This window comes from Alosa alosa, chromosome 21 (assembly GCF_017589495.1).
Source record: "Alosa alosa isolate M-15738 ecotype Scorff River chromosome 21, AALO_Geno_1.1, whole genome shotgun sequence".
NCBI lineage: Eukaryota > Metazoa > Chordata > Actinopteri > Clupeiformes > Clupeidae > Alosa > Alosa alosa.
Window position 1 is genome coordinate 8,317,027 of NC_063209.1, and position 15,429 is coordinate 8,332,455.

Genomic DNA, 15,429 nt, shown 5'->3' on the forward strand with positions numbered 1-15,429 from the left:
TTTCCTGATAATAACCTATTTCATTCTCTAGGCAAAATATGTCTCTTATTTTTACATATTTGGTAACTGGCAGTTTCTTTTCGCGTTTCTCCACACGGTGTCACTGGCGACCTACGGTTTAACGTTGGTCTGTTTTTCGTGGCTCCGCCTTGTTTGGGAGGTGGACTCTGAATCTGTCTGAGGTCTTTGTTCCAGAGGTCAGTGTAACTGAGATGCGAGTAGCAGCGTAATGTACTTGAAAAACCTTTTGTATGGCGATGCAGTTAAATACAGTTCTATGTGACGGATTTTACTGCTGATGGATTATGGCGCCTATATTGCTACACGGTTACAACTCTGCGTGTTTCTCTTTGATTTTCGGTCTATGGAGTATCGCGTCAGGACAATTAGTGTACACCGTGTCGGAGGAGACAAGCCCTGGAATTACCGTTGGAAACCTAGCAAAGGATTTGAACCTAAATGTACAAGATCTTGTGCGTCGAGGATTTCAGATAGTGGATGGACCCAATAAGAGATACTTCGAATTGAACGGAAGAACGGGAAATATCCACGTTCGGGAGAGAATAGACAGAGAAGAACTATGCGGACGGAACTCGAAATGCTCTTTGGAATTGGAGGCCATAGTTAAGTCGCCACTGAATATGTATCGATTTGAAGTAAACGTTTTAGACATAAATGATAATTCACCTTCATTTCGCTCATCTATGAGTCAGGTAAACATTTCAGAATCGGCTTTTTCAGGTGAGAGATTTTCCTTACCAATAGCATACGATGCGGATGTGGCTAGTAACTCAGTGAAAAGCTACAAGCTGAGCCCAAATGAATATTTCTCCATCGATGTGCATAGCGGAGGTGATACTGTGTCTGCTGAGTTAGTGTTACAAAAGCCATTAGATCGAGAGAAGCTCGCCTTGATTCAGTTAATTCTCACGGCTTTAGATGGAGGAAAGCCCCCAAGATCCGGAACAACAACAATTGTGGTTAACGTTATAGACGTGAATGACAACATTCCCATTTTCAGTAAACAGCTATACAAAGCACAAATTCACGAGAATGCTCTGCCCGGTACAGCAGTCATAACTGTACAGGCTAATGACTTAGACGAAGGCATTAATGGTGAAATCGTGTACTCAATTGTAAACCAAGACAGTTCGGATAAACTAAATGCTTTCACCATTAACTCAGTTACGGGCGAAATCACAGTAACCGGAGAGTTGGATCATGAAGCCAGCGCTGCAACAGAAATTCGCGTGAAGGCAACTGATAGAGGACAGAATCCACGTGCTGCATTTTGTAAAGTACTTGTTGAAGTCCTAGATGTAAATGACAATGTCCCTGAAATATCTGTGACATCGTTAGAAAATATTATTCAGGAGGATTCTCCTGTGGGCACAATGGTTGGATTGATAACCGTAAAAGATGGCGATGCTGGAAAAAACGGTGCAGTGAATTTAAAGGTAATGGGCTCAGTCCCTTTTAAAATTGAGAATACATACAAAAATAAGTACTCCTTAATGGTTGATGGGCCACTGGACAGAGAAAATACGCCTGATTATAATGTTACTATAAGAGCAACAGACGAGGGCACCCCTCCTCTGTCCAGTACCAGCGTTATCACTGTTCGTGTTTCTGATGTGAATGATAACGCACCGCAGTTTCCTGAATCCATCATAAATGTTTACGTAAAAGAGAACAGTCCGGTTGGCTCTGTACTTCACACCGTATCAGCCTTTGATCCAGATGTAGGAAATAATGCAAATATTGTATATTCATTGGTTGATAATTCATTCAAAAGCACAGCCCCTGCAGTTAATATTAATTCAGTTACTGGAGACATACATGCTCTCCAATCGTTTAACTTTGAGGAAATAAAGAGTTTTCAGTTTCAAGTTCAGGCTACTGACTCTGGTGTCCCTCCTCAGAGGAGCAACGCCACTGTTAATGTTTTTATTTTAGATGAGAACGACAACTCTCCAGCCATTCTTCCTCCATATTCAGAACATAGCTCCGTTAACAGTGAGAACATTCCCTATAGTGCCGAAGTTGGATACTTTGTGGCCAAGATCAGGGCCGTAGACGCAGACTCTGGATATAATGCGCTGCTTTCTTACCACATATCTGAGCCCAAAGGAAACAACCTCTTCCGAATTGGAACCAGCAACGGAGAAATCAGGACTAAGAGGCGAATGAGTGATAATGATCTAAAAACTCATCCGCTGGTCATTTTGGTTTCTGATAACGGAGAGTCTGCTTTGTCAGCTACTGTTTCTATTGACGTTGTTGTTGGAGAAAGCACTGGTGAACTTCAAACTACATTTAGGCATAGTCCTGTTAAGGATGACACCTTTTCGGATTTAAATTTGTATTTGCTTATCGCTATTGTCTCTGTATCGGTGATCTTTCTACTGAGCCTCATCAGCTTGATAGCTGTAAAATGCCACAGAACAGACAGCAGTTTCAGTGGCTACAACCCGCCAATGATCACCACACATCCTGACGGAACCTGGTCTTACTCCAAATCTACACAGCAGTATGACGTGTGTTTTAGCTCAGACACACTGAAGAGTGACGTAGTAGTTTTCCCCACACCATTTCCACCAGCTGATGCGGAACTGATCAGTATTAATGGAGGGGACTCTTTAAACCGAACACACACACTCCCCAGCAGAGAAAAGGTAAGATCATTCTGAAAGGAGTGAACTTGTCAACTTATGTTTGGTCTTTTCTGGCTGATGTTCAACGTACTGTAGTCTTTCATGGTTTAATTAATGTGTTTCAACGTGTTCTGAACAATCAGTTTAAAGTGGTATTAATCAGATTATTGGAAAATAACTCCTGCTGGAATCTCAACATCACCTAGTCATGCACAGTTATGTAGGCTACTTCAGTATCAAAGAACGCATCTGAGGAGTATGGGTCCATGGTACTGGAGGTTTAGATTAGTTTAGATAGGCCCACTGCAGTGAGAGGGCGTCATATGTAAACAAAATATAAACTATAGGTGCAAAGTATTACATCTATAATGCTTTTGAACTTGAACATTGTATTGTTCTAATACTTTAATACCGTTGAGCATTGCCATCTTTCTCGCTGGTTTGTTGATGACTGGCCTATAGCATAGTCTACTGTTGAAATACATTATGCACATTAGCATACAGTAAACACTATATAGAATAGAGTAATGCTATTTGGTTTTGTCTACGTGTAGGCCTACTAACTAATCATATGCCCTTGTAAACTATTTGTCAAAATGACCGCAATCTCAGTTTTATTAACATGGCTTTCTCCACACGGTGTCACTGGCCACCCACGGTATGATATTGTGTTACCGTGGCTCCGCCTTGTTTAGGACTTGGGAGGAGGGTTTTGGGCCTGGCACAGGTCTTTGTTCCCGAGACCAGTATGAGCGAGACGCGAGCGCTGTTATGTGCTTGAAAAGCATTTTGGATGGCGATGTGGATAAAATAGAGTCCAAAGTATCAGACTTTTCATTTCATGGATTATGGCACCTATATCGGAGCAAGGATACAATTTGGTGTGTATCTGTTTGTTTTTTGGTCTATGGAGTATCGCATCAGGACAGTTAGTGTACACCGTTTCGGAAGAGACAAACCCTGGGATTACTGTTGCAAACCTAGCAAAGGATTTGAACCTAAATGTGCAAGATCTTGAGCGTCGGGGATTTCAGATAGTGGATGGACCCAACAAGAAGTACTTTGATTTGAACGGAAAAACAGGTAATATTCATGTTAGGGAAAGAATAGACAGGGAAGACTTATGCGGACGGAGCTCTAAATGCTCTTTGGAATTAGAGGCCATTATTAAATCACCAATGAATATACATCGCTTTGAAATAAATGTTGTAGACATTAACGATAATACACCTTCATTTCGCTCATCCGTGAGTCAGATAAATATTTCAGAGCTAGCTTTTCCAGGTGAGCGATTTTCCTTACCAATAGCATACGATGCGGATGTAGGGAGTAACTCGGTGAAAAGCTACAAGCTGAGCCCAAATGAATATTTCTCTATCGATGTGCATAGCGGAGGTGACACTGTGTCTGCCGAGTTAGTGTTACAAAAGCCATTAGATCGAGAGAAACTCGCTGTGATTCAGTTAGTTCTTACAGCTTTAGATGGAGGAAAGCCCCTACGATCCGGAACAACCAAAATTATGGTTAACGTTATAGATGTGAATGACAACATTCCGGTTTTTAGTAAACCCCTGTACAAAGCACAGCTTTACGAAAATGTTCTACCTGGTACATCTGTTATCTATGTTCAAGCTACTGACTTAGATGAAGGTATAAATGCGGACATCGTATACTCATTTGTGAACCAAGACAGCCCCGATAAAATACATGCTTTCAACATTAATTCTCTAACGGGCGAGATCACAGTAACAGGAGAATTAGATCATGAAGCAAGCCCAGCATTAGAGATCCGTGTGCAGGCAACAGACCGAGGACATAATCCACGTGCTGCATTTTGTAAAGTGCTTGTTGAAATACTTGATGTAAATGACAATGTTCCTGAAATATCTGTTACATCGTTAGAGAATATAATACAAGAGGATTCGCCTGTGGGCACAATGGTTGGATCAATAACTGTAAAAGATGCTGATGCTGGAAAAAATGGTGTTGTAAATCTGAAGATATTGGGCTCGGTGCCGTTTAAAGTTGACAATACCTACAAAAATAGATATTCATTAATGGTTAATGGGCCACTGGATAGAGAGAAGACGCCTGATTATAATGTTACTATAAGAGCAACTGACGAGGGCACCCCTCCTCTGTCCAGTACCAGCGTTATCACTGTTCGTGTTTCTGATGTGAATGATAACGCGCCGCAGTTTCCTGAATCCATCATAAATGTTTATGTGAAAGAGAACAGTCCGGTTGGCTCTGTACTTCACACCGTATCAGCTCTTGATCCAGATGTAGGAAATAATGCAAATATTGTATATTCATTGGTTGATAATTCATTCAAAAGCACAGCCCCTGCAGTTAATATTAACTCAGTTACTGGAGACGTACATGCTCTCCAGTCGTTTAATTTTGAGGAAATAAAGAGTTTTCAGTTTCAAATTCAGGCTACTGACTCTGGTGTGCCTCCTCAGAGGAGCAACGCCACTGTTAATGTTTTTATTTTAGATGAGAACGACAACTCTCCAGCCATTCTTCCTCCATATTCAGAACATAGCTCCGTTAACAGTGAGAACATTCCCTATAGTGCCGAAGCTGGATACTTTGTGGCCAAGATCAGGGCCGTAGACGCAGACTCTGGATATAATGCGCTGCTTTCTTACCACATATCTGAGCCCAAAGGAAACAACCTCTTCCGAATTGGAACCAGCAACGGAGAAATCAGGACTAAGAGGCGAATGAGTGATAATGACCTAAAAACGCACCCGCTAGTCATTTTGGTTTCTGATAACGGAGAGCCTGCTTCGTCAGCTACTGTTTCTATTGACGTTGTTGTTGGAGAAATCACAGGTGAAATTCAAACTACATTTAGGCATAATCCTGTTAAGGAAGACACCTTTTCGGATTTAAACTTTTATTTGCTCATCGCCATTGTCTCTATATCGGTGATTTTTCTGCTGAGCCTCATCAGCTTGATAGCTGTAAAATGCCACAGAACAGACAGCAGTTTCAGTGGTTACAACCCGCCAATGATCACTACACACCCTGACGGGAGCTGGTCTTACTCCAAATCTACACAGCAGTATGACGTGTGTTTTAGCTCCGACACACTGAAGAGTGACGTAGTAGTGTTCCCCGCACCATTTCCGCCTGCTGATGCGGAACTGATTAGTATCAATGGTGGAGACACATTCACCAGGACACAAACACTTCCAACCCAAGATAAGGTAAGATAATTCTCCCTACGTTGGCTGAAGTAATTGCAAAACGCGAGAGGATTACTTCTCACGTGTACCAATCTGTGAGGTCCAGTTTGCTGTCTGGTTTGTTGGTACTGGTTTATGACGCTAATTAGTAGCTCTCCATGGTGCTGATACGTGTTCAGATCCCTTGGTGGTGAATGAGACGAGATATTGAAAAACTTTGCTGATAAAGTATCAGTCATTTATAAGTGCATTTGGAATATACTGCATTGTGTTTTACTTATTTCCCATTGTTCACATTCTGAGTTCATGGAAAACCTGTATGCCGTGGCTGTATGTATTGTATATGTCTAGAAGTATACATCTGTGTATGCATATTGAATTCTCTATACAATCACTTTATTTCTCGATATGGTGTCGTTACACCTTGAGAATTTCTGCCTCTGCAGCATGCACACTTTTGTACATGTTATGTTCTACAGACTATACACTCTTAAGCTTACGCAGCACCTGCTCCTCTTAACTTGCCTCAGCCACACGGTGTCACTAGCGATCCGCGGATAACTTTGGTAGCTCGGTATTATGAAGCTCCTCCTTATTTTACAAAGGGTGTGTGGCATCCCAGTCGGCTTTGTTCAATAACGGAGAAAATGGTTCGACGGTGGTCATCATTACTTCCATGAAAACGTTTATTTCGAAATGCGCAAACACTTTTTTCACCAACATCAAACTACGGTGATTTTGGAATATGGCTTGGAACGCTATCCTGTGGATTTGTGTTATCGTTCGCTTGCGTGGTATTGTGTGGGGGCAGATTGTATATTCCGTTTCGGAGGAGACGAACACCGGCACCGCGGTAGGAAATCTCGCAAAAGATTTTAATCTGGATGTGAGTGAACTAGAGCCTCGCGGATTTGAGATAGTCCCTGGACCTAACAAGAAGTATTTCGACGTGAATGTGAAAACTGGAGTTCTTCATGTTAAAGACAAAATTGACAGAGAAGGATTATGTGGACGAAGCTTAAAATGTTCATTGGAACTGGAAGCCATTCTCAACTCACCACTGAATATGTATCGCTTCGAGGTAAACATTTTAGACATCAACGATAACGCACCCGCTTTTCGCACGTCGTCTTTGTCCATAAACATTTCAGAGTCCGCTTTTCCAGGGCAGAGATTTACATTGCCTCGTGCCCACGATGCGGATGTGAGTAGTAACTCTGTGAAGACCTACAAGCTGAGCTCGAATGAATACTTCTCATTAGACGTGCAGAGCGCAGGGGACAGTGTATCGGCAGAATTAGTGCTACAAAAAGCTGTAGACCGAGAAAAGCAGTCTTTGATTAAACTCACATTAACAGCAATAGATGGTGGGAAGCCCTCCAGATCAGGGTCAATGAATATAGTCGTACATGTTATAGATGTAAATGACAATGTTCCCATATTCAGTAAACAGCTATATAAAGCTAGAGTCACAGAAAACGCACCCATTGGTACATCAGTGATTACTGTATACGCCACAGATTTAGATGAGGGTTTAAATGGCGAAATCATGTATTCTTTTATAAATCATGACAATGACAATAATGTTGATGCTTTTGAAATCAATCAATCGACAGGGGAAATCATAGTAAATGGGGAGGTAGACTTTGAGACAAACAATGCCTTTGAAATTCATGTAAAAGCAGAGGACAAGGGTGCCAGCCCAAGAGTATCACATTGTAAAGTTCTTGTAGAAATAGTGGATGTTAACGACAATTCGCCCGTTATATCAATAACGTCTTTAGCTGACCAAGTAAAAGAGGATGCTAAGGCGGGCACTATGGTTGGCCTGATTACTGTAATAGATGGTGATACTGGGCAAAATGGTGCTGTAAAGCTTAGCTTAATAGAGTCGGTACCATTTAAAATACAAAACACTTACAAAAATAAACATGCATTGGTTGTGGATGGTCCGTTAGACAGAGAGCAAGTATCTCAGTATGACATAAGCATGCAAGCTACGGACGAGGGGAGTCCGCCTCTCTCTAGCACTAGCCATATTACTGTTCGCATATCTGATGTTAATGACAATGCCCCTCGCTTCCCGGAGCCTGTTATTAATGTTTATGTGAAAGAAAACAGTGACGTTGGTGCTGTGATTTTTACAGTGACTGCTTTCGACCCTGACATGAATGATAATGCCAAAATCACTTATACTTACCTGGAAGGCTCAGACAAAAGCTTCCCTGTCACCTCTGCTGTGAACATAAATTCGGATAGTGGTGAGGTCTATGCCCTTCAGTCTTTCAATTATGAGGAAACTAAATTATTTTCATTCAAAGTTCAGGCCACAGACTTGGGTTCACCCCCGCTTAGTAATAATGTTACAGTGAATGTATTTGTTCTGGATGAGAATGACAACAGCCCCGTGGTCCTCCCACCATATTCTGAGCATGGCTCGGTGAACACGGAAAATGTTCCTTATGCAGCTGATGCAAGCTTCTTTGTGGCAAAAATCAGAGCTGTAGACGCAGATTCTGGATATAACGCGCTGCTTTCTTACCACATCTCTGAACCAAAAGGAAATAATCTCTTCCGAATCGGAACCAGCAGTGGGGAAATCAGGACTAAGCGGCGTATGAGTGATAGTGACCTTAAAACTCACCCGCTGGTGATTATGGTTTCTGATCATGGAGAGCCTCCACTGTCAGCAACTGTATCCATCGATGTTGTTGTTATGGAAAACGCGGATGATCTGAAGACCCAATTCAGACATGTTCCTGTTAAGAACGACACTTTTTCTGATCTAAATCTTTATTTATTGGTTGCAATAGTCTCAGTGTCGGTCATCTTTTTGCTGAGCCTCATCAGCTTGATAGCTGTGAAATGCCACAGGACAGATGCCCATTTCAACAGTTACAGCGCCCCAGTTATTACCACACACCCTGACGGGAGCTGGTCTTACTCCAAATCTACACAGCAGTATGACGTGTGTTTTAGCTCCGACACACTGAAGAGTGACGTGGTGGTTTTCCCCACACCATATCCGCCTCCTGATGCCGAACTAATCAGTATTAATAGTGGAGACACATTTAATCGGACTCAAACACTCCCTAATAAAGAAAAGGTAAGAGTAAAAATATGACCATGTATAAGTTTTACACTGTATGACAAGCATGGTGAATATATTTGAAGTAATTACATTGTTTTAGCAGTTGCATATAACATCCGCTGCAATTTAGTGATTTAAAAAAGTCGTTTCTGTATTTTAATTTTCTCCTTTTTTTGGCAATATAGTTTTTTCCCCTTAGTGTAAGCTCATAGTTCCACTTACGGAAAAGGAACGCCGCTGTTCATGGTGCTGGACATGCAGGCTTAAGAAAGTCTATTTTATTTGCATTAGCATGCTAACACTGGCAGTTCTGTATGTGTGTTTTGTGATGGACGCTACAGGCACAGATGCATTGTAGATGTACAAGCAATTAATAGATGTTCATTTAGTATGATTATAAATTATTGTACTAATATCTCCCAATTATATGTTCAATTGTTAATCAGTGACAGAACGGCTGTCATACTTGGTCATACTCTGCATTTGAGTTTTCCCAAGTAGGGAACTTGCGCAATAATGGAGACATTGTTGTTTTATTTGACATAATATTATTGCAAATGAATAACACGTTTGCATGATGTCCACATGGTGTCACCAGCGACCCACTGTGTAATTTTCGCCTGAATATTTCCGAAGCTCCTCCTTATAGGGAGGAGTGTGTTTGTCCTGTCAGAGGGCTTTGTTCGGGAGAAGCGCACATCTAAAACTCGAATGTGCAGCTACGTCGATTACTTACTGTTTGGTTAAGATTTTTCACAGTGATGCATATAAAACTTTCTCTAAAAACCAATCTATGCAGTTGACGGACTATGGCGCTGATATCTAACCAAGGATTTCATTTGGGGATTTTACTCGCTCTTTTCCTTGGATGCTGGAGTATTGTGTCCGGGCAGATCGTGTATACCCTTTTGGAGGAGGCAAATCCAGGAACGATTGTTGGAAATTTAGCAAAGGATTTGAACCTTAATGTGCAAGATCTTGAGCACCGAGGATTTCAAATAGTGGATGGACAGTATAAGAGGTACTTTGATTTGAATTCGAAGACTGGCATTCTCCATGTCAGGGAGAAAATTGACAGGGAAGAGTTATGTGTACGGAGCTTAAAGTGCCCCTTAGAATTAGAGGCCATTGTTAACTCGCCATTGAACATGTATCGCTTCGAAGTCAATGTTTCAGATGTAAATGACAACGCACCTATATTTAGTTCCTCTGCACATGAAATAAATGTATCAGAACTAGCTTTTCCGGGCGAGAGATTTTCATTGCCAGTTGCACATGACAAAGACGTCGGCAGTAATTCGGTTAAGATGTATAAACTGAGCTCGAACGAACACTTTTCTTTAGACATACTGCACGGGGGCGAGAGTGTGTCCGCAGAATTAGTGCTACAGAAAGCCTTAGATAGGGAAAAACAATCTGTTATACAGCTCATCCTTACCGCCTTAGATGGAGGGAAGCCTTCTAAATCGGGGACAGCAAAAATAATAGTCAACGTTATGGACGTGAATGATAACATCCCGGTGTTTAATAAACCCTTATACAAAGCTCAAGTTCATGAAAATGTGCCACCTGGTACTTCCGTTACCACTGTTAAGGCAAATGATTTAGATGACGGCGTCAATGGTGAAATAGTATATTCATTCGTCAACTCAGGCAATGCCCGCCAGATTAATACTTTCATTATCAATAGTCTTACCGGCGAAATTACAGTCGCTGGAGACCTAGACCATGAAACAAATCCTGCAATAGAGCTACGCGTAAAGGCCACAGACAAAGGACAAAACCCTCGCGCTGCATTCTGTAAAGTGCTAGTGGAAGTTCTCGATGTTAATGATAATGTCCCGGAAATAGCTGTCACATCATTAGTAAATTCTATTAAAGAAGATTCGCCTGTCGGTACAATGGTGGGATTAATAACTGTAAAGGATTCTGATGCTGGTAAAAATGGAGCCGTGAGTTTAAATATACTGGACTCAGTGCCATTTAAGATAGTCAGTACATACACAAATCGGTATTCATTAACAGTAGATGGTCCTTTGGACAGAGAAAAGATATCTACATATAATGTCATCATGAAAGCAACGGATGAGGGGACCCCACCTCTTTCCAGTACCAGTGTTATTACCATACATGTATCAGATGTGAATGATAATGCGCCACAATTCTCAGACTCTGTCATAAATATTTATGTTAAAGAGAATAGTCCGGTGGGGTCAGTGATTCACACAATCTCAGCCTTTGACCCCGATGTAGACGACAATGCGAAATTGTCATATTCACTCAGTGAATATTCTACAAAAAACGTGGCCTCAACACTTAGCATTAACTCCATCACTGGTGATATACTCGCACTGCAATCGTTTAACTTTGAGGAAACCAAAAGCTTTCAGTTTCAAGTTCAGGCTACTGACTCTGGTGTGCCTCCTCAGAGGAGCAACGCCACTGTCAACGTTTTTATTTTAGATGAGAACGACAACTCTCCAGCCATTCTTCCTCCTTATTCAGAACATAGCTCCGTTAACAGTGAGAACATTCCCTATAGTGCCGAAGCTGGATACTTTGTGGCCAAGATCAGGGCTGTAGACGCAGATTCTGGATATAATGCGCTGCTTTCTTACCACATCTCTGAACCCAAAGGAAACAATCTTTTCCGTATTGGAACCAACAACGGAGAAATCAGGACTAAGAGGCGAATGAGTGATAATGATCTGAAAACTCTCCCGCTTGTTATTTTGGTCTCTGATAATGGTGAGCCTTCTCTGTCAGCTACCGTTTCTATTGATGTCGTTGTTATGGAGAGCACAGGGGAAATCCAGACTCAATTTAGACATACTCCTGTGAAGGATGATACATTTTCGGATTTGAATTTGTATTTGCTTATCGCCATTGCCTCTGTGTCGATCATTTTTCTACTGAGCCTCATCAGCTTGATAGTTGTAAAATGCCACAGGACAGACAGTCATTTTAGTGGATACAACCCGCCAATGATCACCACACATCCTGACGGAACCTGGTCTTACTCCAAATCTACACAGCAGTATGACGTGTGCTTTAGCTCCGACACACTGAAGAGTGACGTAGTAGTCTTCCCCACACCATTTCCACCAGCTGATGCTGAACTGATCAGTATTAATAGTGGAGACACCTTTCAGCGGACACAGACACTTCCTAATAAAGAAAAGGTAAGGGACTCTGTTTGAAATTCTGTCAAAGCTGAAAGTCTGGTAAATATAGAACTGTTTGCTACATTGGCGGGAGCTATCCAAGGTACTATTGCGCGCGCGTGTGAGAGCCTTTGATCTTTACAGGATATTAAATGATACAGTCTATGTATTACAAACAAAACTATATATGTTATTAATGGCAATAAAATAAGTGTGGGGTCTTAGGCATTTAATGCTTATTTTTGTTAGCATAGAACTGGTAAGCTACTTTGGGTAAGTGTAATAACATCTAGTACGTGACTAGCTTGTATGTTAGCATATATGAGACATTTTGCACCTCATTTTACCTGTGATGAACACTATAATTTCCACAGCTTATATATTTACTTGTTACAGGGTAATAGATCATTGTGTTAATATCTTCCTTTAGGATTTCCAAAACCTTTCTTTTGTGTTGGCGGGGTTGTCATGGTTGTCCTTTTTGGTTTCTTTTTTACAAGTTCTATGTTGGGAACCTGTAAGGTTGGGAAGCGTGATTGCTTTTTGTTTCATAAAATATAGTTTCAACTCGATAGCAAGTGTGAAATGTGACCACATGGTGTCACCAACGACCCACTGTGTAATTTTCGCTAGGCTGTTACCCGAAGCTCCTCCTCATTAGGGAGGAGTGTGCATAACCTGACAGAAGGCTTTGTTCCGGAGAAGGACAGCTAAAACTCGAATGTGTTCGTGAATGATTGTTTGGAGAATATCATTCACAGCAATGCGTATAAACACATTTCTACAAACAGACTTCTACACTTGACGGACAATGGCACTGATATCTGACCAAGGATTTCATTTGGGGATATTACTCGCTCTTTTTCTCGGTTGCTGGAGTATTGTGTCTGGGCAGATTGTGTATACCCTTTCGGAGGAGACGAATCCGGGAACAGTCGTTGGGAATTTAGCAAAGGATTTAAACCTTAACGTGCAAGAACTTGATCACCGAGGATTTCAAATAGTGGATGGACCGTATAAGAGGTACTTTGATTTGAATTCGAAGACTGGTATTCTCCATGTCAGGGAGAAAATTGACAGGGACGAGCTATGTTTACGGAGCTTAAAGTGCCCCTTAGAATTAGAGGCCATTGTTAACTCGCCATTGAATATGTATCGGTTTGAAGTGAATGTGTCGGATGTAAATGATAACGCACCTATATTTAGTTCGTCTGTGCATCAAATAAATGTATCGGAGTCAGCTTTTCCGGGCGAGAGGTTTTCTTTGCCAATTGCAAACGACAAAGATGTCGGCATTAACTCGGTGAAAAATTATAAGCTGAGCTCGAACGAACATTTTTCTTTAGACATACAGCACGGGGGAAAGAGTTTATCTGTCGAATTGGTACTCCAGAAAGCGCTGGACCGGGAAAAGCAACCTGTTATACAGCTTGTCCTTACAGCTTTAGATGGAGGAAAGCCTCACAAATCTGGAACGGCAAAGATAATAGTCAACGTCATGGACGTGAATGACAACATTCCCGTATTCAGCAAGTCTTTATACAAAGCCCAAATTAATGAAAATGTGCCTACTGGGACGTCCGTACTTACAGTTAAGGCTAATGATTTAGACGATGGTATAAATGGCGAGATTGTGTATTCGTTTGTAAACTCAGATAATGATAATCAAATAAACATATTCAGCATTGATCAATTCACAGGCGAAATCACTGTAGTCGGTGAATTAGACCATGAAACAAATGGTGCAGTGGAAATTCGAGTTCAGGCAACTGACAGAGGGCATAGTCCGCGCGCTGGATTTTGCAAAGTGTTGGTTGAAGTTCTTGACATCAATGATAATGTCCCTGAAATATCTTTAACATCTTTAGTAAACGTAATTAAAGAAGATTCCCCTGTAGGTACAATGGTCGGATTAATAACAGTGAAAGATGCCGATGCCAGTCAAAACGGAGCCGTGAATCTAAAGATACTCGGCTCAGTGCCATTTAAAATCGCAAACACCTACAAGAATAGGTACTCGTTGACGGTAGACGGGCCTTTAGACAGAGAAGAGGTATCTGAATACAGTGTCACCATTAGAGCGACAGATGAGGGGACCCCACCTCTTTCTAGTACCAGTGTTGTTACCATAAGCGTTTCTGATGTGAATGATAACGCACCGCAGTTCTCAGAGGCTGTAATAAATGTTTATGTGAAAGAGAATAGTCCGGTTGGCACTATAATTTACACGGTCTCAGCATTTGATCCGGATGTAGACAACAATGCGAAATTGTCATATTCACTATTTGAAAACTCTTCAAAAAGCTCAGCCTCGGCCATTAGTATTAACGCTGTGACAGGTGATGTAGTCGCACTGCAATCGTTTAATTTTGAGGAAATTAAGAGTTTTCAGTTTCAAGTTCAGGCTACTGACTCTGGTGTGCCTCCTCAGAGGAGCAACGCCACTGTCAACGTTTTTATTTTAGATGAGAACGACAACTCTCCAGCCATTCTTCCTCCTTATTCAGAGCATGGCTCCATTAACAGTGAGAACATTCCCTATAGTGCCGAAGCTGGATACTTTGTGGCCAAGATCAGGGCCGTAGACGCAGATTCAGGATATAATGCGCTGCTGTCTTACCACATCTCTGAGCCCAAAGGAAACAATCTTTTCCGCATTGGAACCAGCAACGGAGAAATCAGGACGAAGAGGCGAATGAGTGATAATGATTTGAAATCTCATCCTCTTGTCATTTTGGTCACTGATAATGGAGAGCCTTCTTTGTCTGCTACAGTTTCTATTGATGTTGTTGTCATGGATAGCATAGGGGAAATCCAGACTCAATTTAGACATATTCCTGTGAAGGATGACACATTCTCAGATTTGAATTTGTATTTGCTTATCGCCATCGTCTCCGTGTCGATCATCTTTCTACTGAGCCTCATCAGCTTGATCGCTGTAAAATGCCACAGAACAGACAGCAGTTTCAGTGGCTACAACCCACCAATGATCACCACACATCCTGACGGAACCTGGTCTTACTCCAAATCGACACAGCAGTATGACGTGTGCTTTAGCTCAGACACACTGAAGAGTGACGTGGTAGTCTTTCCCACATCGTTTCCACCAGCTGATGCTGAACTGATCAGTATTAATAGTGGAGACACCTTTCAGCGGACACAAACACTCCCCAACACAGTAAAGGTAAGGCCATTTACATCTGCAAGGCCTGTGAACGCAGACTGCTGTTGACTGACCGTGTATTTGAACATTAACCCCGTTTAATACTGTGGGAGCTGTCTATGGTTCTGCAGTGTTGTTTTTACCGGATTATTTTTAATCT

The 15,429-nt window shown here is 41.6% G+C and overlaps 1 protein-coding gene across 15 annotated transcripts in view; it reads left to right on the plus strand.

Moving 5' to 3' along the window:
• The window catches only part of LOC125286799 (protocadherin alpha-C2-like), a 176,173-nt gene that overhangs the window by 112,267 nt on the left and 48,477 nt on the right, over positions 1–15,429 (plus strand). The window contains exon 1 of one of the 15 annotated variants that reach the window (XM_048232093.1): positions 50–2,675. The exons of 11 other annotated variants lie outside the window; for them this stretch is intronic. In XM_048232093.1, the coding sequence (XP_048088050.1) occupies positions 306–2,675 (2,370 nt within the window). In that variant the 5' untranslated portion in view covers positions 50–305. Of the gene's footprint in view, positions 1–49; positions 2,676–3,386; positions 5,873–9,167; positions 12,125–12,745; positions 15,291–15,429 lie in introns of those variants that run through there. 3 more of the 15 variants (XM_048232094.1, XM_048232087.1, XM_048232088.1) reach the window with 3 other exon arrangements.